The 27,971-nt window shown below is 53.4% G+C and overlaps 8 protein-coding genes across 8 annotated transcripts; 5 read left to right on the top strand and 3 right to left on the bottom strand.

The window, feature by feature from the left end:
* The first annotated feature begins 638 nt into the window (after positions 1–638).
* On the top strand, positions 639–1,673 carry B0T15DRAFT_193015 (uncharacterized protein). The gene is made up of 2 exons (XM_062862465.1): positions 639–1,064; positions 1,182–1,673. The coding sequence occupies exons 1-2, from the start codon at positions 840–842 to the stop codon at positions 1,545–1,547; spliced, it is 591 nt and encodes a 196-aa protein (XP_062721082.1). The 5' UTR covers positions 639–839; the 3' UTR covers positions 1,548–1,673.
* An 812-nt stretch (positions 1,674–2,485) lies between these two features.
* Positions 2,486–3,928, bottom strand: B0T15DRAFT_434000 (uncharacterized protein). Its single transcript, XM_062865787.1, has 2 exons — positions 3,639–3,928; positions 2,486–3,578 (listed from the first exon to the last, which is right to left on the bottom strand). Exons 1-2 carry the CDS (start codon positions 3,746–3,748, stop codon positions 2,675–2,677), a joined length of 1,014 nt encoding a protein of 337 aa, XP_062721081.1. The 5' UTR covers positions 3,749–3,928; the 3' UTR covers positions 2,486–2,674.
* A 1,396-nt stretch (positions 3,929–5,324) lies between these two features.
* On the top strand, positions 5,325–6,870 carry B0T15DRAFT_396608 (histidine acid phosphatase; the record flags this gene model as incomplete). The annotated part of the gene is made up of 2 exons (XM_062864847.1): positions 5,325–5,615; positions 5,680–6,870. The coding sequence occupies 2 exons, from the start codon at positions 5,325–5,327 to the stop codon at positions 6,868–6,870; spliced, it is 1,482 nt and encodes a 493-aa protein (XP_062721080.1).
* An 843-nt stretch (positions 6,871–7,713) lies between these two features.
* B0T15DRAFT_531910 (uncharacterized protein) lies at positions 7,714–8,504 on the top strand. The gene is made up of 2 exons (XM_062869284.1): positions 7,714–8,012; positions 8,152–8,504. Exons 1-2 carry the CDS (start codon positions 7,904–7,906, stop codon positions 8,277–8,279), a joined length of 237 nt encoding a protein of 78 aa, XP_062721079.1. The 5' UTR covers positions 7,714–7,903; the 3' UTR covers positions 8,280–8,504.
* Positions 8,505–13,845: 5,341 nt separating this feature from the next.
* Positions 13,846–16,048, top strand: B0T15DRAFT_493474 (uncharacterized protein; the record flags this gene model as incomplete). The annotated part of the gene is made up of 7 exons (XM_062866946.1): positions 13,846–13,959; positions 14,040–14,099; positions 14,381–14,430; positions 14,508–15,357; positions 15,451–15,561; positions 15,631–15,928; positions 16,005–16,048. The coding sequence occupies 7 exons, from the start codon at positions 13,846–13,848 to the stop codon at positions 16,046–16,048; spliced, it is 1,527 nt and encodes a 508-aa protein (XP_062721078.1).
* Positions 16,049–16,089: 41 nt separating this feature from the next.
* Positions 16,090–17,493, bottom strand: B0T15DRAFT_531897 (uncharacterized protein). The gene has a single exon (XM_062869283.1). The coding sequence runs from the start codon at positions 17,292–17,294 to the stop codon at positions 16,224–16,226; it is 1,071 nt and encodes a 356-aa protein (XP_062721077.1). The 5' UTR covers positions 17,295–17,493; the 3' UTR covers positions 16,090–16,223.
* A 1,098-nt stretch (positions 17,494–18,591) lies between these two features.
* B0T15DRAFT_574670 (Cupredoxin) lies at positions 18,592–20,602 on the top strand (the record flags this gene model as incomplete). Its single annotated transcript, XM_062870967.1, has 11 exons — positions 18,592–18,682; positions 18,750–19,177; positions 19,259–19,487; positions 19,546–19,676; positions 19,803–19,853; positions 19,923–20,089; positions 20,217–20,224; positions 20,260–20,352; positions 20,418–20,473; positions 20,518–20,521; positions 20,565–20,602. The coding sequence occupies 11 exons, from the start codon at positions 18,592–18,594 to the stop codon at positions 20,600–20,602; spliced, it is 1,296 nt and encodes a 431-aa protein (XP_062721076.1).
* A 5,506-nt stretch (positions 20,603–26,108) lies between these two features.
* Positions 26,109–27,559, bottom strand: B0T15DRAFT_531887 (uncharacterized protein). The gene has a single exon (XM_062869282.1). The coding sequence runs from the start codon at positions 27,414–27,416 to the stop codon at positions 26,376–26,378; it is 1,041 nt and encodes a 346-aa protein (XP_062721075.1). The 5' UTR covers positions 27,417–27,559; the 3' UTR covers positions 26,109–26,375.
* Positions 27,560–27,971: the final 412 nt, after the last annotated feature.

The following is a 27,971-nucleotide window of genomic DNA, read 5'->3' as shown; positions in this document are numbered from 1 at the left end:
ACTTTTTGGGGCGACGGGCGTTCCGCCTAAATGTCGATATATCCCAAGCTGAGGGATACACCTCAGGCGTCGCATTAGACCCAGCTGCATCTATGTAGTGGGAATCAACGGCACCAACAGTACTAGGATACCTCCCGATTTGATATACTATACCTATTAAGCCCGTAGCCAAGCCGTGAATCAATCGTGGCTATCTCTGCGAGGAAACGTTGGCCTTTCATAGCCTCTGCTACTGAACACCTCAAGCGTGGTCTACACGAACCCGGGCAACAAGTGGGGACATGATATGCATACATAAACCATTAGTTAGTATACGGATACCAACCAAAGCCTTCGTCTTCCTGTGAACTGATGGGAGTCAATGATTTCGAAGGTAGGTATCTCGGTAACTATGATATATAACCCCAGCCCAAGGTCTTCTAGGCGTGCGCTAAAAGGCAAAAAGAAAAAAGAAAAGAAAAGGACGGAAAAACTACGTTTATCCGCTCTGCAGAACTTTTTGTGCCGGCTTCCCGATGTCAGGGATCTTGCCAAGGGTCAAAGCCTCAACCAAGGAGGCTCGGCGGCGGCAGCCTAGCGGCAATGCACCATGCGCCAGGATTATGATCCGATTTTCGAATGCGACCTAACTAATCCGAGTCTGCCAAACACAGGACGGCACATGAGCCGTTATTATTAGTGAACTTCGGGTTGCATTGGAAAGATGGGAATCAATAGGGTGATTTTATAAGAACCCTGGTCTTCTCACCTCAAGAGAGCTGCGCTTGATGCCAATCCACTGCTTTTCAGACTTCAGACACAGCCGCTTTCGTTCCTTTAGCTCCTAGTACTTGGCGATCATGCGTTCTTTCACCACCACCCTCGCCGCAGCTGCCACTCTGGCAAGCTTGGTTGTCGCGCAGAACAACAGCGTCAACATGTTCATTGAAGATGGGATCAATGGCCAGGGTCTCTACGCCGCTTCCATTATAAGCGCCTGCAAGGACCAGACCGTCTATGCCCTCCGATGCACAAGTGCCAGAGATGACGATATCAAGCCTACCATATGTGGCCCCGATGTATCGGTGCGTATATTTCGATTGTCGTGGAGAAAGACGGAAACGGCATGAAAATAAAAAGGAAAAAGAAGAGAAAAAGAGAAAAAAAAAAAAAAAAGAAAAAAGGTTAACGAATCAATCTAGGCTCTCACCGTCACGGCAGGCCCCTCCGTATACATGGTCAGCTACGTCACAGAGACTAGCGCGGGAGGCCATGAGGCGGCAGTGAGTGTCTTCGAATCCTGCAGCCTCCAAGGGACAACCGCAGCCAGCTGCTTCGCTACTGGTGCCATCGAGATCGATGATCGAGCGACTGCCACCTCGTTCAGCACGGTCCTTTCCGGCGCCGACTACCATCGCTACCAGGTGGCTATCACCGGCGGCGCGGAGAAGACCGCCAGCGCCACCGGTGAATGCAAGCCCAACGCCGGTGCCGGAACCCACCCGAATGTGGTTCGGGCCGTGGGTGCCTCTCTTGCGATTGGCCTTTTGGGGGTTCTTGCTTTGTGAAAACAGAGAAAAGTTTGGAAACTTTCTAGATGCAATGTATTACTTTTCTAGGGTTTGTTTGTTGGAAATACCGCCTCAAAGCATTGTCTTAGATACCCAGGCAGGAGGTGAGGCATTGCCGGCGGCCACAATACCATGTTCTCTTTTCACTTCGAGTCTATGATAGAAGCTTCCCCAGATAGACACACGAACAGATGAAGATAGCTGAGTACCGGTAAATGATAGAACAAAATTCTTAGATATAGCGAAACATGTTCTCCCTCACCGACCTCTTCATGGCCACGGGCTGCCCATTCTCATACTCCACGCCTGACGCGCCGCCGTCTCCCGCGATGCCCTCCATCTTTTGCTTCAGATCCTCATCTAATTCCGCCTGGGTCTTGCTATGGGCCGTTTCTGTTGTTGTTTGCGTGGTAGCCTTTTGGGAAGTGCCGCTTTGTTGTGTATTATTGACTGTGGCTGTGGGTGCTCCCCCAGATTGGGTTTGTGAGTGCTAAGTGGAGGATGAGCATCTCGTTGGTATAATAAACCCCTCTTTCAATGCAAGTCTCACCTCTGTCCTCGAGTTTTGCTTAGTTGAAAACGCGGGCGTAGTGGAGAAACTACGTGCTGAGCATTGCAGGGAGATGGATCTGGGGACGGCCGATGTTGAGAGCTGAGCAGTTCCGGTTCTCCACCATGCCGCAGCTCTCCCTGTGCTGGATGAGGGAATCATGTTTGGTTGTCTTGGAGTGTTTGTCGGATTAGGACGTATTATGGGGGGAATGCAATAGTTCGACGCTTGAACAAATATTACTCGTGGTTCTAATACGGTTTAGTCGGCCGGGGTCTAGATGGTTGGTGATGTCATTCCCAGCAAAGCAAGGATTAGCCGATCTGCGAAACGTAAGGTGGATCTCGGAGACGACAACTGTTAACATTCACTTGACTAGACGGCAGATGAATCTCTTTTTAGCATGATAAGTATACGAAAGGTAGTACTATGAACATGAGCTGCAGAGGCCGGTAGCACAGCTCGAGTCTACCCCTTACCTACTACCTACTACTAGTGGTACTAGTTCTTGACCATCCGCCTCCCGATTCCCCCCTGGACAGCGCATTTCCAACGCGACATTGGACCCGGTTCCTCACAACATACCCTGCATCGAGGCACCAGGCAGCTCCTTCAGCCAACCATCGATATCCTCCCGGACGCGGCGCTGGATGGTGCACCGGTTGGTGTCCTGGATCGACTGGAGCTTGAGGGTCGGGCAGTTGACGCGGTCACTGAACAGATCGCTCTGGCAGTTGGCGTCCATGGCGCGCTGCAGGGCGTCGCCCTTCCAGCCAAAGACGTAGTCGCCGTGGTTGCCGTAGCCCGTCCTGTCGCCGAACGACCACACGAACGGCTGCGACCCGTCCTCGGGCCACAGCGACTTGTCGTTGAACGGGCGCGTGTCCCAGTAGGTCTCGTAGAAGACCTCCGGGATGGCGACCGGGTGCGTCGACGGGCAGCTGTTGCCCTGGCGGTAGGCCACGTGCGAGCTGTGGTCCGGGCTGTCGACGTTCTTACCGTCCCAGCACGTCGGGAAGCGCACCGTCACCATGATGCCGGCCTTGCACGGCGTCGTCGGGAACGAGTAGCGGTACCCCGTGCGCGTCATGGGGCTGTCGAGACAGGTGAACTGCAGCGCCGGGTTCCTGCGCGCCTCGGCCTCGGTGCGGTAGGCCGGGTTCCCGACGATCATGCGGAAGCCCGGCCGGAAGGCGGTGACCTTGCCGTTGGAGAGGTAGTAGACCGTCTGGCCGCCGTTGGAGCCCGTGTAGCCCAGGCCGTTGCCCATGGTGTTGACGCGCTTGTAGGTGCCGTTGCGGGCCCGGAAGAAGAGCACGGCCGTCCAGTAGTTGGAGAAGTCCTCGGTGGGCATGCAGCTGGTGCACGTCGCTGTCGAGGCTATGTCGTGCGCCTGGTGGTCCATGGTGACGTTGAAGGCGTTGCCGCCGACGATCTGGTGGAGATGCGGAGAGGGTGCCATCCCGGGGTTGACGAGACTGCGCCGGTCAGTCTCAGCGAACATGCATTTCCTGAGCTGAATCAGATGAGGTACTCACGGGTCTAGGCGGTCCACAACCAGCTGAGCGCATGAGAAGCGCAGCGTGGCCGCTGAGTTGGCGCCGGGCGCCAGGGCCGCGGCCGCAAGCAGAACAGAGCTCCAGTGCATCTTCGAACCGAAAACAACGGACTTAGGAGTCAGGATGGGACAACACGAGGAATTCTTGATAGCGAACAATAGAGGACTTCCCTAGACGGGCCGGGTTTTTCATAGTCTAACCATCTCCTTCTTGGCAGCGTCCGCCGACTTTATCTGGAGAGGGTACCACGGCAGCGCACATGGTCGGCGGCATCCAAGTACCGAGAGTAGCATGCGGGACATATTAATGGAACGCTTCTTCCAAGACCCGGAAGCTTCGAATGCCTTCTCGGCAAGTAACTTTAATAACCGCTTAATAAACGGCGGGTTAATGGCATTGGCTAGGTGAGGCCATAGAGCGTTTGTGGGGTCTGGGGTAAATTCCCGGAGACAGCGGCAGTCAAGGGGTCGCACCCGTGCATATTAATAGGTCGGGACCAAGTGATCGTGGCCTTGTTCCGGATTGCAGCACTCGCCCGGTCGAGTCAAATGCCTTATCACTGTGTCATGCCTGGGTATCTCGGTGTTGTTGTCGCTTGGTCTCCTGTCGATGTCGTATTCGCCATACAACAGTCCCCAGCGGGGGGGGTGGGGGGGTGCCTTAGGTCCTTGCGGGCGTTAGGCTAGCCTTTGCTACATGGTAGACAACCGCTTCCAATATTGTACCGGCTTTGCACTCTTGACATGCCATGCAATATCAGCTCTAAGTACTGAGGTTGAGAATTGCTAGCATTCAAAGTCGCCAAGTGGGTATGCGAGACATTGGACATGGGATGCTGGAGAGAGGGTAATCTCTTGCCGACATTGGGAATTCTGGATGTATTCTTTCGGGCATGTAAGACTCATGGGAGTTGACTCTTACCAACTACTATGGTTAGAGTGTATTGCAGCAGGAGGCAAGAGCCACGGGTCAGCGCAACAATGACCTCAGCAAGTTGATCGCCTAACACACCAGGTAGGTAAGTAGCAAAGGGCTCTCCAGAGTGACTTCAGTCAACAGAACCGACGAATCCTTGAGGAACACACATATAGCTGTGGCCAGGACTAAAGAGTGTCGCCTCATTTCTTCAAACGGTCGCCGCCGTCAGGTGGGTATAGACTATAGTGGGATATCCGATAACTACCGAAAGAGTTAACTCTGCGATTTCAATCACTTGCCCGAGCCTGAGCCAAGATGAAGCAGACAGCTAGGGCTGCGTCGGTTGAGATTGAGAACTTGAGATACCACGTGCGACACGGGAGCAGAACCGACCAGTCGGCACGTTTCCCGAACCACGTGTTTGCTAGGCGATCGGCTTGCAGATCCCACGATCGCGCTTTTGGAACTCCATCCGCTCTTCATCCCGGCACACGAACCATAATTCTACCCCGCCATGTGCTTCGTCAGGGAAGTCTTTGAGCGCTCGGTAGACGACCCATGCAAGTGAGCAGGTGTCTGGCGCCATAAGAACCGGTAAGGGGCGATCTCCCGATGAATAACAGTGCCCTTCAACCTTCGCGACGAGTCTTCCCGTTCCACAGCCCGGTCGTCCTGTATACGACTGGCATCGTGATCTTGATAGCCGTCTCGCTTTCGTTTATTTCGGTCAGAGAAGACCAGAGCGAGATGCTGCTGCACGCCGGCCACGTCCTCCTAACCTTTGCCGGGCTTGGGCTCTCACAACATACGAATGGCGGCAACGAGACGGTGGACCTGTCATGGCACCCCTCGAAGCAGACGCACCTGAACAACCTCACTGCTGTGGTCAATGGACATGGGGTCTACGGGTTCGTATATAACTCGTCCGATACCCCAGATGCGCTGTATGGCGTGTATAACTGGTGCAACATGCCGCATGTCCGGAAGAGGGAGTATGTCAAAGCTCCGAAAGAGTATGAGCTCGTCTTTGTGGAGGTGGTACGTCTTTACGACCGCAAAGCACTGCGTATCTGCTCCTTATGGATGACCTTTCTGTATCCAGATTCACCGTCATCACAAGCGGACGCCATACTCCTCCAACGCCTTCCCCGTGGAGCCATACCAATGGAACTGCGACGATGAAGGCCTCTACTACCACGGAGAACCATTTGGGAGAAAACAAAAAGCCACGCCGGCTTACTGGCAGGGCTACACCTCCGAGATCAACCCGTTCATCCCCTCGGGCTGGATCGGATCGTGCCAATTCCCGCAGATCACGTCCGACGGACTCTCGGATTCGTGGCAGCACGGCGAAGACCTCTATTCCGTCTACCACGACCTCCTGAACTTCCTCCCGGGCCGTAGTGACCACAAGTGGCGGCGCAAGGTCGCCTACCGCGTCACGCACAACAGCATCACCTCGCAGGTGGCCGGCATGCTCGTGCACGGCATGTGGCGCACGACCGAGCGCGTGCCGCTGCTCGTCCAAGCCGACGCCATCGACTCGCTCGAGCCCAAGTACTCGTGCCCCGCCGCGCGGGACCTCTCCGGCCGCCTCACCAATCGCAACACCAACCCGCGCTGGGCGGCCCACCTCGACGCCGCCGCGCCGCTCTACGCCAAGCTGGACGCCATCTCGGGCGTGCCGCCCTCGGACGCGGGCTTCCACGCCAGCCTGGACCACTACTACGACAACCTCTCGGCGCGCCAGTGCCACCAGAAACCGCTGCCCTGCAGTAGCAGCAGCGCGGAGGGTTGCGTCACGCAGGCTCTCGCCGACGAGGTCTACCGCTTCGGCCACTGGGAGTACGACCACATGTACCGCGGGTCGCGCGAGGCGCTCGCCGCCGCGGCCGCGTCGTACGGCGTGTGGATCGCTGAGCTGGCGGCGCATCTGCGGGGCGCTATGGCGCCTCCCGGCGGGAACGGGGGCGTTGTGTATTTCCACAATGTTGCGCACGACGGGTCGGTGAGCAGGCTACTTGCGGTGTTGCAGCTGGATGAGATGGTCTGGCCGGGGATGGGGAGCGAGGTCGTGTTTGAGTTGTACAACAGAAGGACGAAGAAAGGAGGGGGTGGTGGGTATTATGTGAGGGTGCTGTGGGGAGGGAAGGTGCTCAAGTCGAGCAACCCTAGCTTGGGCGTCATGGACATGCTCCCTGTCGAGAGGCTACTGGCGTATTTTGATGGGCTGGTGGGACAGGGGGCGAAGCTGGTTGTCGGGAAGTGTAATGGAACGCTGCCGTTGGTTTAGATGTCGGCTGCAGGTGCCAGAAGCAACCGCGCCTCAAAGCTCGAGCTTAGATATAGTAGTTCCTAGTGGAAGCGGAGTCCCGTATATGAGCTCGCTCTTTTCCCAGTTTGAAACCCATTTGTTGTATCCAAGAAACTCAACCGTAAGCACGTCCTCCAACGGTGTTTGAGCTAGTATTGGACTTGTACACGACGAAGATCCCTCCGGGCATAGAGTAGTCCGAAGCGAGTAAAATGCCCGGCGGCTGGCACAAGGATTTCCGAGTGGTCACCATTCCATCGTGCTAGACGACGAAGAGTTAACCTTAGAATCTGACCATATATCCGAACCTCGTGGAGCTCGTAGATCTCACCGGCCTGTCGTGACGCAAATCCCCGTAACTGTTTCCGGACTGATAATAATCGACAATTGCGGTTTATGCAAGGTGTCTCTGAGATTGAATTGGTTAATACATGTCAGGATGTCGGAGAAGAGAGCACCTGTCCGCGCTTGAGGCGATAAAGACAGTCTATGGTAACAAAAAGTTGAGCAAGGCCGGGACTTCTTCAATGACCATCGATCCCTCCGGAGCTCCGATGACTCTTCTGTGGTTCAAGGGTGAGACAGCTGTGTTTCCATTCGTATAGCTAGTGTTCAAATTGCATGTGTTTGACCTAGTTGTGATGACTTCAAGTTGTGTGTTGGTGGGTTGATTTTCCTATATCAATTATTCTGGTCAGGGAAGGCAGGGTAACGCAGGGGTTAGGGTAGGATGAGCCCTGCATGGCTGCCAAGCTCTGCCAAGATTTCAGCCTCTTTTAACCTTAAACCTGCAGTCAGCTGGTGACGTCATCACGCACTGCCATTGAAACCTCGACACGTCAGAACCTCCGACACCATCACCTGCGCGGTGCCTGAACAAAGGGGAACCATTTCTCCCACATCTCAGATATCTCCATCTCTACCACCGCACCAGCAGACTTCAACCTCAATCATCTCCCAGCGCCTACTCACAGTAGCCAACGAAGTTCAATCAGCTGCGCCCGACTTCAACATGGACTCCACACAAACAAGCATCCAGCAGCCCTCACCTGTGCAGCTGCACAACCTCAGCCAGAACAAGAACCTGCAAACGTCCCAGCCCAGGGTACCCCAGCCGATGAGTACGTATCCCTCACTATTTCCCCGTCAAGCTGTTCTGCTTGTCGAAGAAGTTGCCGACATTCACAGCGGACCGCATGGAGACAAACGCGATTCAAACATGAGATATCAACTAGGTACGGAAGGCTAACATGACGACAGACCCGCAGAAGCCTCATCCCGAGACTGACACTTCGCTGGGCCTGCGCGGTGGCCGCAGCAGTGTGTGCCCAGGGCGTTTCTGCTTCTGCGTGCCGTGCCCGTTGCCTTGCGACTGCTGTATCATCTGAGCGGATTTCGGGAAGGCGGTCTAATGAATAGAGGTGACTTTGTGCTTGATGAGGGTTTATAGGGAGCGATCAGAGTCTAGAGGTCGGTTGGGCTTGTTTTCCGACTCAAGACGAGTGGCCCAGGGACCAGGGTTTGCTTCCGGGTTTCCTGGTTTCTAGATAGGATATTAGGTTCACAAGTTCAGTTAGTCTTACGATAATAATGGGATGATGACCTATACTACGCCTCTCATCGAGCCTACATTCCTTAAGCAAACACTTTCCTGGCTATCCCTGACTGCCATTCATTGATTTCTGATCAGAGCCGACTGTAACCCCTAGGCTATGGTCCATCCACCAAGCCACACGTCGCCCCAGCCATGTAACTCCCAGCACTCGCCAGGATACCATTTAGCTCATCCTCCAAGGTCGACCTCGACTGCGTGGCATGATGATCCAGGGGCCCGAAGAACATCCACCCGCTCTAGGACTTCAGCGTCCCATGAAGTTTCGCATTCGCGTCCTCCGCCATGCCCACATTCCCTTCCAAACGCAGAAGCGCCTCCCTATGCCCAGGCGGTGGACCAGCAGTCATCTGCTTCCCCATCGTCCCCGGCGCAACACATGCCGCGAGCATCGCCGCCAGTTAAGTGTTCCACCCCAGTTATGTTCGTCCGGTAGACTTGTTAGGTTGCTGGGGGTCGCTTTTATATTAGAAGCATACTAGTTAGATGCGAAACAGAGGAAAGTGTTAGAGCCTTCCTTCGCGCATGGATAAGGCCAGCCCTGCAGCAATGCCTGGGAGGCTTCAATTATCCGGCGCGGAGAACCAGAAATCGCACGCTGTGCCAGGAGGGTGAGGTGCTCACGTACACTCAGTGCACTGGTAGTAGGAGGTACTAGGTAGTTTTGGACTCGCACAATGTTGACATACCGTCACACAACGGCCCAAGTTAACGTCATAACTTCCTCCAAAACTTTCTCCGAGACTTTCGCCTAAGGTTATGCCGGCACACTGTCGCCAGAAGTGGAGCTGTCTCCTGACCATCACCATCGCCTCCATCCTGCTCATCCCCTCCCTCTTGCTGATCGGTTTCTTCCTGGTCATCGCTTATTGTTCGCTCATCCATTTCCATATTCAGACAGAGCGTGTAAGGGGCAGGCGTGACAGATCTGACTGATGCTTTGCACGTTCTCGTCGCAGCCTCTAAACCCGTCCTTGAGGTGTTTTGCAAACTGGTAAGAGGCCTTTTCCATCTCGCACGCTGCTGGATCTGATATATGCAGGTCTACAGAATTGAAAAGCGTCAGAGTTCTGTTCAATAGATCCCGCAGTATGGGAGCCAACAGTCGGGGCGGGAGGGAAAGATGTGATTCTTACAGGGCTCAGTTTCGGCCCTGTGTATATCAGCCGCCAAAGATCATCCGCCTTCTCCATGACCTGTTCGTTTGCAGGCGTGTGGTTAGCCATTGTTTCTCAACAGTATGGTGATCGAGGAGGGTGACGTGCCCTCAGTTGGTATTTTCCCTCTCCGAAGACCTCATCCAGGGCTTCCAAAAGTTGTATGGGATCTGCGCACGGTGTTTGGAGACATAATTCGTGGCCGCTTTGGGTTGCTCGTTCGGTCTTCATCTTACAGATGGCTGCGTTAGCGTGAGGTGATGGGCACCAGAGCCCGACAGTTGCAAGATTTCTAGTAATTAGTTACTCTTAGTAAGGCAATAGTCACCAATTGATTTGGGTTCGTTGAGTGTCGAAAGAGCACCCGTTGTAGAATGAGGGGCTTATTAAAAAGGTAAGGGACCTTAAGCGCACTGGCATGTGGCAGCTTTTGTTTGTTTGTTTGCTTGTTTGTTCATCATTAGCGTCAAGGGCTGACACGTGACAGCAAAACGTCAGAGTCACAAATAGGCGAGGAAAAGCCTGCGAATCACGTGGAGGATTTGGGAAGAAGGGAGCGACCTGAAGGTAGGGCAGAGCCAGTGACGTAGGCCTAGCAGGGCGGATTTGCGTCTCATGTATCAATGTGCTATACAAATGACACATTGGCACTTCCATCCCGGTGACAGGTCACTTTCCTTATACTGCGCATAGGCGATGGCCACTTCACTTCTGCCTGACGCTTTTATGGAGCGTTAATGCCTTAGCTGGCTTGTACCTCGGGTATTCACTGCTAGAAGGGACCATATAGTCAATACCTCAGGCACCTACGTGAGGTATGTACCTTAAGGTACTCTGACTTTGGCTCCGCTGTGCTCTGACCACTTGCTTTGTTATCGGGACATATTGAGTCCCTTCAGGGCCTAGGCATCGGAATTGGAGAGTACGGTAGCTAGATACTGGTGATGGTTTTACCGTCTGATAGCTTGCCTTCCACCACCGGTCCTCCTTTGAAAGGAGAACGGGGTCACCGAGGCGGCTGCCTGTTCCGGAAACGGATGTTGTATGGTGGTTCTTGGCTGTAGAGGAAATGCTTGAGGGAGTGTAATATTAGCTAGCACCGCCATACTGGGAGGGTCCGGTCATACAACAGAGGAAGGGTAAGTCTGTTAGTGATAGGGTGAAAACATTATGTGGGCCGGAACATGGTGAAAACAGCCCCTTACGCAGCACATAATAGCCAGTCTAACAGACAGAAAAGTCCAGAAATCTATGTTCGTTCGAACAGACTAATATAGCATTATCAATCATATTTAGCTAACACTCTGTTACCACTACCTTAAGCCTGTTAGAGCTGAACATTATGAACACCTTCCAGGTAGCACCTGGCCTACTAGGTAACGAACCTACTATAACCACGCACGCAAAGCTTACTAGGTAGGTCGGAAGTGCAAAAGGAGAGGTCCTCGCTTCCGCATCTCGTTTCTCTTAGTTGATCCGAGTTGTCACAATTAACTAAAAGGAAGTATGGAAGCGAGAATTAAACCGGGGACCTTGGTACTATAAGTAGAATGACGATTACAAGTCTACGGCATTTACAACTACATTATACTGTTATAGGGAGAAGGTATACGCGTGAGGGTGGAAGTCGCCGTCCATATTCCGGCGAGGACGGCAGGAGCGAGCCTTACTAGGCAGGAGCAAGCCTTGCCGGGTAGGCTCTGTTCAGCTCTATCAACCGGATCCTTAAGCCTGTTTAACGAAACAGACTGTTTTGCTTAGAACAGAATGACCGTGCCAGCAAGGCTTAGTCTTACTCTATAAGACTATAGCCTAGCCAACACTATGTTGATGCGAACGGGGTTGTTGGTGATTTTCGACATGTTCGCTCTAAACATACTGGCTTAAACCTGTTTTGGCCGGAACAGATACCAGCCTGCAATTTACAGTCTGCGCTCGGAGCTAATAGACTTACGCATCCGTATAACATCATGTTATTTGACGGCCCCTCCCTGTATGGCGGTCTGAGATAGATTATTTGCCGTATGGTGTATCATGCGAGACAGGTTCCTCACCGAAGGAAGGGCTTGAAGCGAAACTTAGTATAGACTTTTGCGAATTAAACATGAAGGCACATGGTAGGCATGTCTCTGCCATCGCCAGATGCCTAACCTAGAGATAAGCGGGGTGTTTTAGCTGACATTGCATCGTTGACTCTACCTACATTACCTTAGATACTGCGCTTATACTGTAAGGTGCTATAGATCGTACGCTCAATACCATCACTTCAGATTCCCGATTAACCACCGGTGTAGTTAATTACAAGTAGGCTATGCTCCCAACGCCGTAAATGCTCCTTGGAACCTTCTGCTGCAAACAAATTAAGGTACATGATGCCTTCCCTCTCCGGCAATCTGTGTCAAGGATCCCTACACCTGGTACCACAGGCAATGGTGCCAGTACAGTGTTACCCCTCCGGAAATCGTCGCGTTTCACTCAGCCCGCGTCTGGGTTCGTGGCTCGCTCCCCAGCTAGTGTACATTCTCGCCTGGGGATTCCGCATTCCGTAACCCGAATTTGCTGAAAAATCGTTGCCATCCCGATGAGACCACCGCTGTCTGAGGAGACCGTTGCTCGGCCATTTTTGCTCCCCGTCGGAAGGCAGTCATCGCTTGAGCAGTAGCCTCGAGACTAGGGACCTTTCTCTTGTGGAGCTTTCTCGCGGAACCGGTGCGGATCTGCTGTCGAAGGTCATTCTCTTCGGCCTGCAGCAATTGAAAATCAGTTAGTAGTTTGATACATGATGTCGCGTTTGCAAAGGGGAGCGAGCAAGCGGAAAATTCGTGCCTTGCTCAGGCTCTTCCGAGATCTCAACATCCAACGATCGGCATCTACCATCTGCTCGTAGCACCTGCCGGTCAGTAGTCGTTGCCCAGAGTTATGGTCTGGGGAGTCATGCCTTCAGTTCATAATTCCCTTCCCCGAACTTGCTATCCAGTGTACCCTTGAGTAGATCTGGGTCTGCGCCGTTTGTTTGGAAATAGAATTCGCGGCGTCCGGTCGGTCTTTCGGTCTCCATTGTCGAAGCAGTCGTGTTTGGACAGAAAGGGGGACAGCAAAAGCTACTCCAGATATCTATGTCAATGATGGTTCGTGGTCGTCAAGCATCAAACAAGATGCATCGCAACTTCAGGTGGGTTGACAGGGAGGCGGACATGCGCATGAGGCTCTTAGCACGTCAGAGAACGCAGGAGCCGGATGATGAGGGAATTTCAGAGGAAAAAGGGGGGCGGGGAAGCAGGATGGTTCGATTTTGCGAGGGCCTTCCAGTGCCACATTGGTGGCTGACGTTGTATTACGTGAACGGTCGCTTGGTGTGGCAGTCCTAGGCTCTGCCGTCCTCAGGTTGCCGCCGAGCTGCAACAGAGACGGAAGCGGCCCTCCCTTTATGGCCGACGGCAGTCCGTCAGCAGCACCACATCAGACACGGATGTGGGGCGTCAGTATCCAATGCCAGGAGGCGTGACTGGACCGCTGTTAAGTCTGATTCTCCCTCCAGTGCTTACCAAACACGTCTTTGCTTGCCACTAGCCTGGTGCGCTTCAGACACAAACGCATGACTGATTTTACGAGAAGTGCTGCTTTTGGCTGTTCATTCCCTCTGGCTACCTAATTCTTCTGAGTTGGACCAGATCGACGCAACTGATTCTCCCGCCCATTGCGCCTGGCGCCAGAGGTTCCGCTCCGCGGAGACCCGGACGGGTTGTATCGCAGAAATATTGCCTAAGGGTGCTGGACGGCTGCAGCGGTCATTGGCCTCGGGACAGCCAGACCATCTGTTGTGAGACCTCCTCGCCTATTCGTCTTTAGCCGGTACGAGCCACAGGCGTCTCACAAATGGTGCCACCACGTTGACGATCAGCTCGGCCGTACAGAGCCTGCTTGCTTATCGCAGATCGGCTTCCCCGTCGATACGCATGTTCCGACCTCAAACACTTCCTTCAGCTCATGGGCGGCGGCTCGAGTGAACCCAGAGAGGAGGCTCGCAGCGCTTGCAGCCTCGAACTTCGCTGTGGTGTAATCATGTCATGGTATAAAGGGGGCTGTTTGGGCCACCCCGGTGGCTGGGCTGGCTGCCCAGCCCGCGCGTTCCGGCAAATCACTCGATTCCAGACAGTACAAATCATCTGCATTGTCCTCGTCACCATGGATTGGGCACCAGTCATTGACCCTTTCATCAATGCTGACTATCTGGACGATTTCGTGTACGGCAAATCGCGAACAGAGGACTCCGCCCCTCTGACAGTTCTGAGGTACCAAGTGAGTCACACCTTGGTCTCGTGTTGTTGCGTTTGACACTTGTGATGTGAAAGGTTTTCTTGTCTGACTCGTACTTGCAGGGCAGCAAATTCGAACCCATTCTGCTCGAGACAGAAAGTGATTGGAAAAAGTGGCTCCAGGTATGTGACCTGAGTTCCTTCTCCTTCACCTTCACTTTCGCCTTCACCTTCACTTTCACCTTCACTTCACCTTCTCGCTTTCTGTCTCTTCCTCTGCTACCTTCTTTCCTTATCTCTTTTCTCCCTAATCCATTTTCTGCTTCTTTCCGTTTTCGCCTTTTTGCCTTCTGTCTTACTGGCTTTTCTATTCTATTTGCCCCAAGCTCTCCTTCTCTCCTTTCCCTTCTGCTGCTCTTTGACTTCGACTCTTGTTTATCCTGCTAATACGGTCTTGAACAAAGGAGAGCAACATCTTCACCAGCAGCGACCAAGTCTCTGGATTCCATGTCCTGTAAGTTCCCATTTGCACTAGAGTGTCAGCTTATGTCTCGCACCCATCGACGGAGGCTAGATACTGACGTTCTTCAGACTGTCGCCTCGCATCGAACCCTTACAAATACCCGGCTGCCCCCCGGTGCCATTCCCACACTACCATCTCCCCTTCTCTAGGGATTGGTGGGATACGATCACGAAAACGTTTAAATTGCATAGGGCAATCATTCACTCGACGACGTACAACAAGTGCCACTCTACGCTGCTACGATACAGGGACAATGGCACAAATCAGGACTTGGAGCTGCACACTGCCGTGGCCGCCGCATACCACCGGCCGGGAAGCTTCTCGCTCTCATGCACCTACTTCGAGGATTCCAAGCTCTCATTGGCAGTGCTATACGGTTGCGACTTCAGGCAGACGATGCGGGTCACCGAACTTCTCGAGACCTCTCCTGAAGTGGCCTCCCATCCGTGGCTCATGGTCGGCGTCTTCGCCGAACTCCAGCTCAACCGAATGCAGGATCTAGTGCGCATCGTCCACGAGCTGTGTGATCCGAGCAGAAACGGCATACTACTCGACTTGAAGGAATCCAGGCGTGCGGTGTGGCAGAGATACGAAGACCTGCTCGACAGTATCCTGAAGGCCAAGGAGGTTGAAGAGGAGGTGCAGGTCACTAGAGCTCAGCTAAAGGAGATGGCGGACAGGTTTGCCAAGAAGAAAGACCGGACGGAGAAAAGGCGAGAAGAGCAAAAACGATGGGAGCAATGGGCAAACAAAGACGCCGCATCTTCTTTTCCCCTGGAGGACAACGATCTCCAGGATGATCACTTGGAGGCCGCCGACAGATTCATAAACAGATTCAGGGATATTGACATGGAGCTAAACAGCCTGATGACTCAATGCCGTGTGGCTGCAGAGAGGCAAACGCAGGCGGGGCAAATGGTGAGTATTCAGAACTGCCAGATGATGCCATTGCCGAAGTAATGGTGGCCATGTAAGCTGACCAAGGTACCTTATGGATGAATTCGCCTCCAGTTCATGTCGGAGATTTCCAGACGTGAAGCTGCCGCGAGCAGGGTCCAGGCCAAACAGAGCACTTTTCTGGCTACCATTGCAACCCTCTACCTCCCCATCACAAGCGTGGCAGTAAGTTGAATAACCCCATCATGCGACGTATGAGTAGCACGGGCTAATACAGTCTCCCATCGCTGGCAGACTATCTTCGCCGTCCCTGCCTTCAAGTTCGAGAACTGGTGGGTCGACACCTCGTTCCAACCGGTCAATGGGGAGGCTACAAAGCCTGTGTTCTCGGGCTACGCCATCATCTACATTGTGCTCTCAATATTCATGACTGGCATCACGTTCCTCGCCTACCTCTTCGCCAAGTGGCGCACGACTAGTGACGACGATGGCGACGGTGCAGCGTTGGCGGAGGAGGGCCAAGGAAGACGGACGTCCATGGACTCCTCCTCTGGGCCTGGAGCTTCGCGCGACAATTCGGGGAAAAGCAGTGGTGTTGAAACCACGACACCGGTAGAGCCCAACGCATCCTGCTGGTCACTGGCCGTTCTTTGCCCTTGGTTTCGCAGAGAAGGCCGAGGTTGAATTGCTGGATGCGGATGGAGGGACATAAGTTAGTAGTATGATGTTTGACAGAGATCCCTTTTTAGAGGATACACTACCTAGCACTAAAGGTCTTCACAGTCTAGGGTACCTACCTACTATACTATACTACATGAGATTCACACCTGCGCTCCATGTGACACCGAAGCAACCAATCACCTTCCCTTGCTTATAAACGGCATCCGCTAGCAGATGTTCTTCGCGGCATTACCCGACAGCGTCCAGTTGGTGTTCTCGCCGCACGGCGACTCGCGAACCGAGTTGTTGTTGACCGTCAGGGTGATCCAGATGTCCCGGTTGTTGGGGAACTCGGAGCGGGCGGCAAGGCGGACCTCGCCGCCGCCGTTGACGATGCCGCCGCGGATCGAGACGTTGTAGCAGTTCTCGATGAGGATGGCGTTGTTCCCGTTGCTGGCCAGGTCGACCTCCTTGATGACGGCGGCGCCGGACTGCGACACGCAGAACACGCCGCGGCCGCCGCCGCGCGAGACGACCCTGTCGACGTAGACGTTGGTGTTGTAGTTGCCGTTGGCGTTCTGGCCGTTGTTGTTGGCCATGCGCAGCGTGGCGTAGCCGGTGCCGGCGCCGACGTTGTTGCCGTCGACGAGCCCGACCTGCGCGTTGGTCGTCTTCTGCAGCAGCAGGCCCGACTCGCCCACGTTGCGCGCGATGACCTGGTTGATGGTGAGCCCGTCGATGTTCCACGTTTCGACCGCGTGGCTGCCGGCACCCGTGACGCTGATGACGTCCATCTTGACGTTGGAGTTGGCGGCGGCGTCGCGGTCGAAGCGGATGCCCAGGCCGCCGCTCAGATTCATGGTGATCCTGCCCAGGCTGAGGTTGCGCGTGCCCGAGAAGCGCAGGCCGAAGTACGGGTTGCCCGTCATGGTCAGGTAGGGGATCTGCACGTCGGCCGTGTTGGTGGACTCGATGGCGCCTCGGCCGGCTCGGTTGCCGACGTTGATGGTGCCGCAGCCTTCGAAGATCTTGCCGCTGCTGATAGTGATGGTGCTGGCCCCGATCGAGCCCGACGCCATCACGGCCACCCGCTGCCCGCTGCTGATCGAGTCCAGCGCGGCCTGGATGGCGGCCCGGTAGTCAGAGCCCGAATAGACCGTGCTGGAGCCACGCGTGGCCTTGAAGGAGCTGCCAGAGCCGGTCACGGTGGCATGTGGCGAGCCAGACCCGCATTGGGCTGTCACCGCTGAAGCGAGTGAGAGCGCTGCGGCGAGCACGGAGAGCATGAACTGAACCATGGCTGTGGTGCTTAGTTCGTCAAAGGGTGATGGCCGGAACGTGTGACAGACATGAAGTTGTCATGATGTGGATGTGCTTGCACTCCTCATATACCAAACAATAATGGCGTAGCTCGGCCCTCAAAAACCCGAGGCCTCGTGTCGCATTTCCTGCCGCCGGAGGGACGCATCCTGAAAGGGTGACAGAGATGCGCGGACAATACGACTCCGAGACAAGCCGTTGGCGGAAATTGATGTGCAGCCAGCCAGCCAAGAATCTTGGTTGATTAAGGGGCGACTATGGGGGCAATGCCGCAATGGTAGCTCACGGTGCTCACCCGGCGGAGCACTCACTGCCGGCTTGGCTTACACCACCAACACGCTAGAACACGTCCAAAATACCGCGGATGCACATGGAGGAAAGCCTTGGTGTAGTACGGAGTAGAGCCACATATGAGCAGGCGACAACCGTCTCCAAGACTCAAAATCGCTGGGACAGCTCACCAATGGCGTAATCCATCACAGTAAGATTGTTGCAAATGCAGCGCAAAGGCATGGAGGTTAGTACGATTGTGGCTGTTGAACGAAGATCTGCGTGTGACCAACCACGTCAGAGAAAGATAGATCAGGAGTGTGTGCAGAGGAGGCGTTTGCAAGGAGCGGCGGGCACCGAGACGCTTGCTTAAGCTTTGGCGTTGGATGATAACACATGTTGCCGAGTCTCCAGTCCACGTTGGGTTGCTCAGCATTGCCACCAACAAGTCAGCATCGGGCGACATTCGGGCCCGGCCGGGTCCATTGATAGTATCATTCACATCCTGTGTCCCATTCTCGTGATACTCTGTTATGAGAGTGATGGCGTGCCATTATGGCCGCCAACACAACGGTCTCCAGCTGCGCTCTCTTGGCTCGCCGTTGTAAGTTCCAATGCAAAACTACATCAAAGGCATGTGAGACCGCTAGGTCATCATCATCATCGTGGAGAGCCATTCAAATGTTAGATGGATTCCCTCAGGTTGGTTTCCTGCCAATGGTAGAAGCCTGATTACCGGCCATAACACCAGCGGTTCCTTCCTCTGCTGAACTGAACCTCGACAGCCCGTTTCCTTCCACCTTCGTTCCATAGCCACGAATCGTAGCAATACGTGGCATGTAAGCTCGAAGTTACTTGCATCCTTAACCAGATGCGAAATTGCAGGTATAAATACCTCAGCAGTATGTGCAAGTCTTACTATCACCAACGCCTGCAGTCCCAGTCTTTCATTAGCTGAATTCAACTTCATAATCGCTTCTGTTATTCTATTCCCATCTGCCTGACATGGCCAAGTCTTATGTCTTGTTAGGCTTGCTCGCTGCCACCCTTGCCAGGGCGTCTCCTTTCAACTCTGACTCAGTCAACCTGCACCCACGTGCCGCTTTCTCCAATAATACAGCTACAACTCGTTCTGAGTGGTTGTGACTCCGATATCTCGACAGATTACTACAATGACGGCCCGACAACCGGCGTCACCAGGGAGTATTGGTGGGAAATCACCGAATTCACTGCTGCGCTAGATGGAGTTGCGCAATCTGTCATGGCCATCAACGGCAGTATCCCAGGCCCTACCCTCTTCGCAGATTGGGGAGATACCGTTGTCGTTCACGTCACTAACTCCATGTCCACCAACGGAACGAGCATCCACTTCCACGGGATCCGCCAAAACTACACCAACCCAAACGACGGAGTCAGTAGCATCACGCAGTGTCCGGTTGCCGCAGGATCCTCCATTACGTACACGTGGAAAGCCACCCAATACGGCACTACCTGGTACCACTCTCATTACGGTCCGCAGGCTTATGACGGTGTCTTTGGCGGCATCGTTATCAACGGGCCTGCCTCTGCCGACTACGACGAAGACCTCGGCGTGCTCTTCCTCAACGACTGGACCCATGAGACTGCGGGCTCGCTGTTCTATCGTGCCCAGCTGAATTGACCACCAACTCAGGACAACCACCTGATTAACGGCACGAACATCTACGTTGACGGCGACACAACAGTGGGCTCTCGTTTCAATGTGTCATTTACCGCGGGGACGTCGTACCGCGTGCGCCTCATCAATGCTGCGATGGATATTTTCTTCATGTTCTCCATCGATAACCACACCATGGAAGTCATTGCGAATGGCTTGGTTCCTATTCAGCCGTTCAACACGAGCATCGTCAGCATTGGCATTGGTTCGTACAACACACTGCTCCGTCAATAGCCACTTGTTCACTAACTAGAGCTCTTTAGGCCAAAGGTATGATGTTATCATCCGTGCAGACCAGTCCGACACTGCGGACAACTTCTGGATCCGCGCCGTCCCCCAGACCTCCTGCTCTTCCACCACCCCCGGACGCTTGCTACCGGTTCTGAGGTCCGTCGTACGTCAGTAGCACGGCATGCAGCCCCCCCCCCCCCCCCCCCCCCCCCCCCCAACAGCAAAAGCCCGCCACGCCGATCTTGATTGCGCCGGTAGCGTTGAGTGATGGCTGCTGGTCCACGCGCAGGCCGCGCAGGAAGGCCTGTGCGTGCGGGTGTGCGACCGCCTGGCGGGTATGGTATAGGGAGCTGAGGTAGGCTGGGAGGAGGGATAGCGTCGTGAGGGTCCGGCTGACCTTGGCGAGCAGGCTGGGCGCGGGCTTCTTCTCGAGCTCGTTGAGCACCGATTCGAAGACTGCGCGACCTGTGGTGGGGGGTGGAAGGGGCGGCTGGTTAGCGAGGGGTTTGGACTCTGGTGTCACGTCATCGTGTGCGATGGCGATTCCACGTGCGGTGGTGGGCCGGCCAGGCTAGTGTGAGTTATGTTGCACGCTGTGTCGTGCTTCCATATATGTGGCCCGGTTTTATGCGTTCGTGTTGCTGGAGGACACGTGGAAAGGAGACAAGCTGTGGGCGGGGTTCATACAGTACCTACCGATCAGAAATTCGGGTATGTACATGGTGCACGGCACCTGTCGCGCGTAGGCGTCGGCAAGGGCGCGCGTATTGTGGAGCTACCACCCGAAGGCATCGGTAAGAACCACGAAGGTACTGAGCGGCGCCGTGCCCTAGGGGCCGGTGCGTGACATAGGTTAGAAGTTATAGACCACTCTTCGATGCCCGCCGGCGACGCATCACTGTAGTGCGTGCCCTCGAAGCAGTCGCTGTATACCCCGAGAGCTTGCAGCGCAAGCTTGAGGTAACAAAGATAGGTTATAGTAGAGAGTAAAACTATCAAGCCAGACAAGTAAGTTGAAGGTTTTAATTACTATTTACGTCGAATCTTACAGTAATGTACAAATGGCGGAGGAAGGATTCTATCCCGTAGAAGCCTCGCCCAAGAAACAACTCGGTTACGAAACCTAGAACCGCCGATGGTACTTATAGCCGCTGTCTCTTTCTCTCTATCTTAGCCTTAACCCGTAGCTGAACTATAAGCTTGGCGATTATATTTAGGGTAACGTATCTTATAAGCGAGATGAACATATAAGCGAATTGAACACTTTGACCGCGACGCGTCTTCTCTCCATACCACAACCAAAATCCTCTACACCTAACGATGTCTTCGGCTTCAAGAGAGTCTAGGGTAATCTTAGCTCTTGAAGCTATTCTAAAGAACCCGAAACTTAGTCTTTGCGCCGTAGCAAAGATCTATAACGTCATAGTCAATACCATCCGAAACCGACGCGACGGCAAGCCTGCACGACGCGACACTACGCCAAACTCGCGCCGGCTCACCGATTCCGAAGAGAAGGCTCTTATTCAGTATATAATTGAGCTACCTGAGCGAGCCTTTCCCCCGAGACTACGTGGTATGGAAGATATAGCCAACCAACTGCTATGCATATGCAATGCGCCCCCTGTCGGTAAGCTCTAGGCGTATAACTTCGTCAAACGCCAGCCAGAGCTCTGGATGTACTATATATGTAGATACGACTACTAGAGGGCCAAATACGAGGATCCAAAGGTCATTGGCGAATGGTTTACCCTTATACGGAACATTAAGGCCAAGTTGTGACGGGCACCGGTCGGGTCAGCTCGCACATACAAGATTGATATTGCGACAGAGAGAGAGCAAGATCTAGATGACAGCAGTATGCGTGCGACCAGACCTTAAATACTGGAGCAGAGGCACATGACCAGAGGTCAGGTGATCCCGTGACACAAGTATAGTATTGTAGATAACGATATCTATAACTTTGACGAGACTGGGTTTATAATAGGTATTATCTTCCTAGGCATGGTGGTTACAACCTTGGATGGCCGTAGCAAGGTGAAGCTAGCCTAGCCTGACAACTGTGAATGGGCGACTGTAATCCAAGGTGTCAATGCCCTTGGCTAGGCTATCCCTCCGTTCATTATCTTAGCGGCGCAATACTACCTTGCCAACTGGTATACCGAGTGCAACCTCCCGGCCGACTGGCGCATTGTAACCACCGACAATGGCTGGACTACCAATATAGTAGGCCTTAATTAGATCAAGCACTTCGACTACTATACAACGCCTTAGATAAAGGGTAAATACTGGTTGTTGATCCTCGATAGCTATAAAAGCCATTACTCAACCAAGTTCGAGCTCTACTGCCAGTAGAACAATATTATCATGCTCTATATGCCTTTATATTCCTCCTACCTCCTCCAGCCACTTGATATTAGCTGCTTTAGGCCGTTGAAGCAAGTATACGGTCGCCAGATCGAGGACTTAATACGCGTATATATCAGCCATATAAGTAAGCTCGAGTTCCTTTATGCCTTTCGTACAGCCTTCTTTGCCTTTATTACCAAGAGGAATATATAGGGCGGTTTTATAGGGGCTGGCCTTATACCGTACGATCTAGAGAGGGTACTTTCGAAGCTAGATATCAAGCTTCGTACACCAATACCCCCAACCTTACAGCCAGGCACTATACAATCTTAGGTCTTCCAGACACCATACAACCCCCGAGAAGCCAACTCACAGTCAACGCTCATCAAGACTCGCATTGCCAACCATCAAAATAGCTCCCCAACTTCGATATTGGCTGCTGTGGACTAGCTTACCAAGGGTACGATAGCTATAATGTACCAGGTGGCCCTCCTTCAGGCAGAGGTGTCTTCGCTCTGCAAGGCCAACGAGGCGCTAAGCAAGCGCCGAAGAGCTAAAAGAACGCGTGTATAGCTTGGAGGATCACTTGCAGTAGAAGATGCAAAGGATCTACTAGACCAAAAGGCTGTGGTTGGGGAGGTGGCACAAGAAATGCAGCCGGATGGTGGTGGTGCAGGGGGGGCTCGTACGAAGGTTCGGTGCTGTGGTGTGTGCGGCAAGCCTGGTCATAATGCCCGCACTTGTCAGGAGGTTGCAAAAGCATCTGATTCAGCCGTTTCTGATGTAATTATAGTAGGTTCATAATGTTGTTGTGTTGTAATTGTAGTTGACTGTTATAGTATGGTGGCAAGTGTTCAATTCGCTTATATGTTCATCTCGCTTATAAGATACGTTATCTCTATATAGTACCTTAAGGATATCAGGTCTAAATCTACTTGTAATTTTATCTATAACGTATCTTATAAGCGAGCCGGCCATATAAGCGAGCCGGCCACTCTCCACTACACTACCAACAATATCTCAATCACAAAACAACAACACTAGGAACTAACAATAATTACATCAGAAACAGATGAATTAGACCCTTCTGCACCCTCCTGGCAAGTGCGGGCATTATGGCCAGGCTTGCCGCACACACTACAGCACCAAACCTTCGTACGACCCCCCCCCTAGCACCACTACCATCCAGCTGTATTTCTTGCATTTCCTCCCCACCTATAGCCCCCTGGCTTACCACCTCCTGTGCCTCCTGCACAGTAAGTGATCCTCCAAGCCGCACACGTGTTTTTCTGGCTCTCCGGCGCTTGCTGAGTGCCTCGTTGGCCTTGCGGAGCGAAGAGACCTCGGCGCGAAGAAGAGCCATCTAGTGCATTATAGCCATTGTACCCTTGGCCAACTGGTCCATAGCAGCCAACATTGAAGTCGGGGAACTATTTTGATGGTTGGCAATGCAAGTCTTGATAAGCGTTGACTGTGGTTCGGCTTCTCGAGGGTTGTGTGGTGTCTGGAAGACCCAAGATTATATAGTGCCCGGCCGTGAGGTTGGGGGTATTGGTGTACGAAGCTTGATATCTAGCTTCGAAAGCACCCTCTCTAGATCGTACGGCATAAGGCCAGCCTCTGCAAAACCCCTCTGGATATTCCTCTTAATGGTAGAGGCAAAGAAGGCCGCGCGAAAGGCACAAAGGAACTCGAGCTTGCTGACCTGGTTGATACGCGCGTGTATTAAGTCCTCGATCTGGCGACTGTACGCCTGCTTCAATAGCCCAAAGCAGCCAACATCAAGTGGCTGGAGGAGGTGGGAGGAATATAGAGGCATGCAGAGTATGATAATGTTATTCTACTGGCAGTAGAGCTCGAACTTGGTCGAGTGGTGGCTTTCGTGGCCATTAAGGATCAACAACCGGTATTTGCCCTTTGTCCGAGGCATTATATGGTAGTCGAAGTGCTTGATCCAATCAAGGCCTATTATATTGGTAGTCTAGCCATTCTCGGTAGTTACAATGCGCCAGTCAGCTAGGAGGTTGCACTCGGTATGCCAGTTGGCGAGGTGGTACTACGCCGCTAAGATGATGAACGGAGGGATAGCCCAGCTAAGGGCATTAACGCCTTAGATCACTATCGCCCATTCGCGGTTGCTAGGCTAGGCCAGCTTCGCCTTGCCACGGCCATCCGAGGTTATAACCACTATACCCGGGAAGATAATGCCCATTATAAACCCAGTCTTATCGAAGTTATAGATATCGTTATCTATAATGCCGTACTTGGCCTTAACATTCCGCATAAGGGCAAACCATTCGCCATGTAACTGTAGATTGCGCCATAGCTCGCTCGGTCAGCTCAATTCGATAATGATTGGCCGTTAGCAGTTAGGCCGGTGGGGTGGTGGTGTGTTTGTTATCTCCATTTCTAGAACGTCCAACGATGGGTATTATAATGGCTGATACGGTGGTGTCCGTGCCGTCTTTATATCTTGGCAAGAAAGTCCTGAACTATACAGCTTCCTATATATCTATCCCATTGGTCGATACTTGGCCGTTCACGCCTATTGTACGCAGAGGCAAGCATCGCCCTGCATCCCGAGGCACTTGCAGACCAGCGAACGCCTAGCGTCTCTTGCGGCTGAGCAATGTCCCACTTCTGCGAATGATATCCAATGCAGGTGGCTGATTGTGTTACTGCAGGGCTACTTACACAGCAGAAGGGGCACCTGGATTGCCTCGTGCGCTATTAATGGAAAATACTGGGATCAAGGGGCCGAGACCATAGGCCAGCCTGGCATAGGAAGTACAGGCGTACAAGGAAAGGGACAGAAGGCCGGGGTCCAGGCCTCAAATATGTCCGTCCATATAGAACTGGCATATCGGAGGAAGTCAGATATTCTCTAAGCAAGAAAATCAACCTGTGTCGCCCCCGAGATTTCACCAAAAACCAAGCTACCAGCAGAGAACCCCGGATGATTAAGGACTCGGCGACAGTATCAGTACAACCAATCCCAAAGAAATCTGAGGCAGACCGTGATTCTCAGTGGATCCATCAACTGAAGCTATGAACACGGTTACGGCAGGTGCACTTATAGCCGTGATAGGATATATCGGCTCGGAAGTTGCCGAAGAATCCGTTCTGGAACGACTGCTCTGGCCCCAAAGATTCAATTACGAGCTAACGGTTCCTGTTTTCTTGCAACAAACCTTTCTCATGACAATCGGCGGACCGCTTCACAAAGCAGCTCTGAGGACTCTTGATGTCCTACGTGGACGCGGCTTGTTCGCGGGGCTATGTCGAGGACACATGCTCGGGACAGTATTTTTCTGCGACCTCAACGTCATGCATTTTCAACGTTGCAAAGATTCGCCGATGTTTATTCCCGAAAAGTCACGGAATGGGTTCTGGATCCGAGTCTTGCAGAACACGAACCCTCATCAGCATGTCCGATTCAAAGTACCGCCGCAGGACACCGAAACCAACCAACTGGGCGATGACTATCGATCGCTGCAACCGGTGTATCATCTGAAGCTTGGTGTCGTACCCAGCAACACGACGGTCGGTCCCGATGAAGTCTGTGTGAACGAAAGTCGCACAGGCACGGCAGTAGTCATCAGCTGCTTCTGCAGCGAGTCTGTCTCAGTCATTGCATGCTTGGTTGCTGGCCTCAAATTCAGGAACTCGCTCCTTGTTCTCTACTTCCTTGTGCCTTTACTTCTCAAGCTACTCCTGGTCGCCTTCTCTGTCCGTCAAAGTAGGTTGATGTCACAGCAAGAGCTAGAAAAGGTAGCCGACAAGGAAGACACCACCATGTCGATGGCGGAAGCCTTTGAGGTGGCTGACCCGATTCACAAGTTCATGGTCATTGAGGGACCACAGCCTCTTGTGGTCCAATTCTTCAGGCATTACGGTCATCCTAGGCGGAATCATATTCCTCTTTGGGTTGGTGATCGGGTGAGGGAAGTTGTGTGCATGGCGATGCTTTGCTGTTTGTTCCTATATTTTCCTGTCGGCCTGCTTATCACCCAGTGGCCAGAGCAAGGTGTGCAATATCTTTGTCTTAGCTATTAGCTCTATGCAGTCATTGCCATGCACATAGTTCGGATCTTCGGACGGCAGGATATAGGAAGGACTGAGCGATATATCGGGGGATTGCTAAGTCACGGAAAGACGGTGTGGTTGGAAGGCGAGACTAGTTATATTGTCTCTAGGCGACTTGTCCTTTAATTATAGTGTCAATGGCACTGCGGAGGGAAAGGAAAAGGTGCATGCTATCATTAGCAAATGCAAGGGGTGGCTCCAGGTGGTTGGAGGAGAATACTCGACACCTTGAGACTTAGCCTAGGCGGGCCATCCCCTACGAACTCCTTGCGCTTCTAGAGCAGACTGGCGACTCGCAGTAGACCAATTAGACCATCAAACAACGTCCCCTCCCATCATTCAAACAGTATCTACTAGAACTAGATGGCCTGCTAAACAACCCACCCCGAGCTTCCCTACATCAATCCAACACCCTAGCAACCCCTAGCAATCATCTACAAATCGTCGCCGTCACCGTGGCGCCAGGGCCCGTCACGGTGGAATACGCAATCCTCGTCACCGGAAACTCGGCCGTATTGACATCCACCACCGCCGTGCCGGTCAGGGTATACACCGAGTTATCAATCACCGTCACCGTCGTATACACCACAGTATGCACCTCCACGGGCGTCCCAACAACCGCAGCCGCCTCCACATCGCTCCTGCTCGGCGCCCTAGTAACGCATCCCGGCCCACCACCGGTAACCGTCCTCGTAGTCGTCGCCTGCCTTGTCACAGTAATAGTCGTCGTCGTAGTCGGCCTCAGATTCCGACTGTCACACACCGTGCGCGTCGACGTGCCCGGGATGACACTCGTCACGTCCGTCGCGATGGCTACCGTGTTCTTCGTCACGACCGACACGCCCGGCACGCTGAAATATTCCCAATCCTCGAGCGTGCGCGTGCTGCTGGCGGGGAGCGTGAAGCCCGGGATGGTGGTCGAGCGCGTTGAGGTAGTGAGGCACAGCCCCGTCGTTGACGCCACGTGCTCCCACTGTGACCAGGTCCAGGTCAGGTACTCCCAGTCGGCGTACTGCACGACTAACGTGTTGAGGCAGTGGTAGGAGACGTATGTCGCGAGGGGCGTCGTGACGGTCACTGTCGGCGTGTGGAAGAAGTACTGTGTCTCGGTCGGCCGGTTGGTGTCGGTCACTGTGACTGTGCTCTGACGGAAGACGGTGGTGGTGGTGGTTGTAGTCTCGTGGCCCGCCGGGTAGCTGTAGTTGTAGGTGATGCATGACGAGGTGACGGTGCTGATGAAGGGTGGCGGGCCGGTGGTTGTCGTCCATCCGGCCTCCCTCGTGATGGTTGGGTCCCGGGGGTTGACCGTGACTGTGGTCGGGTCGATCCAGACGGTTGTTGTGTCCGTCGTGTCCCGTCGAGCAACGTCCTTGATCTCCCTGATAGGCTGAACCGGGCTTGCCGAGGTGAGCGTGGCAAGCTGGAGCAGGCAAGCCCCAAGAGCGAGCCCGAGACCTAGCGTGCGCGTCATTGTCGATGGAAGCGTCCTGCTTGTAGGTGACGGGGGTGTAAAGCGACGGTCACCGGTGAGGACAGACCATGATTTACAGATGGTTTACGGATGTGTTTATATAGATTGAATTGTTACTGCTGTCCCGTAGTCTCCGCTTAGCTACCTACCTTATGCTTGCCAAGTCACAGGGGCTGGTTGCTTAGTCTGGTCATGTAGTATTGACAACTGTAAAATGCTTACCCGACCATGACAAAACCTGCCTTACTCGTACGTCGTACAGTATGCACCACGGCACCGATAGGTCAATGCTACCTCCGCTGCATGGGATTTTACTCCAAGCTGTCCAGAATCCTCCATTGAAGTACTAAAGTTCCTAACAAATCCAGCTCTGCTTGGGCAAGAATGGAGTAGAATTTCCCCAGCCTCTTGCTGTTGACAACCTTGGCTCACGATGTCGTTGCACGCGATACACAGGGCCAAACGGATCTGGATTGGAGGTGTCTTCTTCTTATGAATGGGAAAACCTGGATGGTCACCGATCTCAAGAGCCGAGCTACTAGTAAGCGGTAACAC

The sequence above is a fragment of the Chaetomium strumarium genome, assembly GCF_033439665.1.
Source record: "Chaetomium strumarium strain CBS 333.67 chromosome Unknown B0T15scaffold_4, whole genome shotgun sequence".
NCBI classification, from domain to species: Eukaryota; Fungi; Ascomycota; class Sordariomycetes; order Sordariales; family Chaetomiaceae; genus Chaetomium; species Chaetomium strumarium.
Note: the sequence above shows the minus strand (reverse complement) of the source record. Positions and strands in the feature narration are given on the sequence as shown.

Excerpts from the sequence above, each read along its gene's own strand:
- B0T15DRAFT_531897 (XM_062869283.1), bottom strand. The coding sequence starts at position 17,294 with ATGGTTCAGTTCATGCTCTCCGTGCTCGCCGCAGCGCTCTCACTCGCT.
- B0T15DRAFT_531910 (XM_062869284.1), top strand. The coding sequence starts at position 7,904 with ATGGACTCCACACAAACAAGCATCCAGCAGCCCTCACCTGTGCAGCTG. Across the intron at positions 8,013-8,151 it reads CAGGGTACCCCAGCCGATGA|ACCCGCAGAAGCCTCATCCC; the intron begins GTACGTATCCCT and ends ACATGACGACAG.
- B0T15DRAFT_434000 (XM_062865787.1), bottom strand. The coding sequence starts at position 3,748 with ATGCACTGGAGCTCTGTTCTGCTTGCGGCCGCGGCCCTGGCGCCCGGC. Across the intron at positions 3,579-3,638 it reads GTTGTGGACCGCCTAGACCC|TCTCGTCAACCCCGGGATGG; the intron begins GTGAGTACCTCA and ends TGACCGGCGCAG.
- B0T15DRAFT_193015 (XM_062862465.1), top strand. The coding sequence starts at position 840 with ATGCGTTCTTTCACCACCACCCTCGCCGCAGCTGCCACTCTGGCAAGC. Across the intron at positions 1,065-1,181 it reads TATGTGGCCCCGATGTATCG|GCTCTCACCGTCACGGCAGG; the intron begins GTGCGTATATTT and ends GAATCAATCTAG.
- B0T15DRAFT_531887 (XM_062869282.1), bottom strand. The coding sequence starts at position 27,416 with ATGACGCGCACGCTAGGTCTCGGGCTCGCTCTTGGGGCTTGCCTGCTC.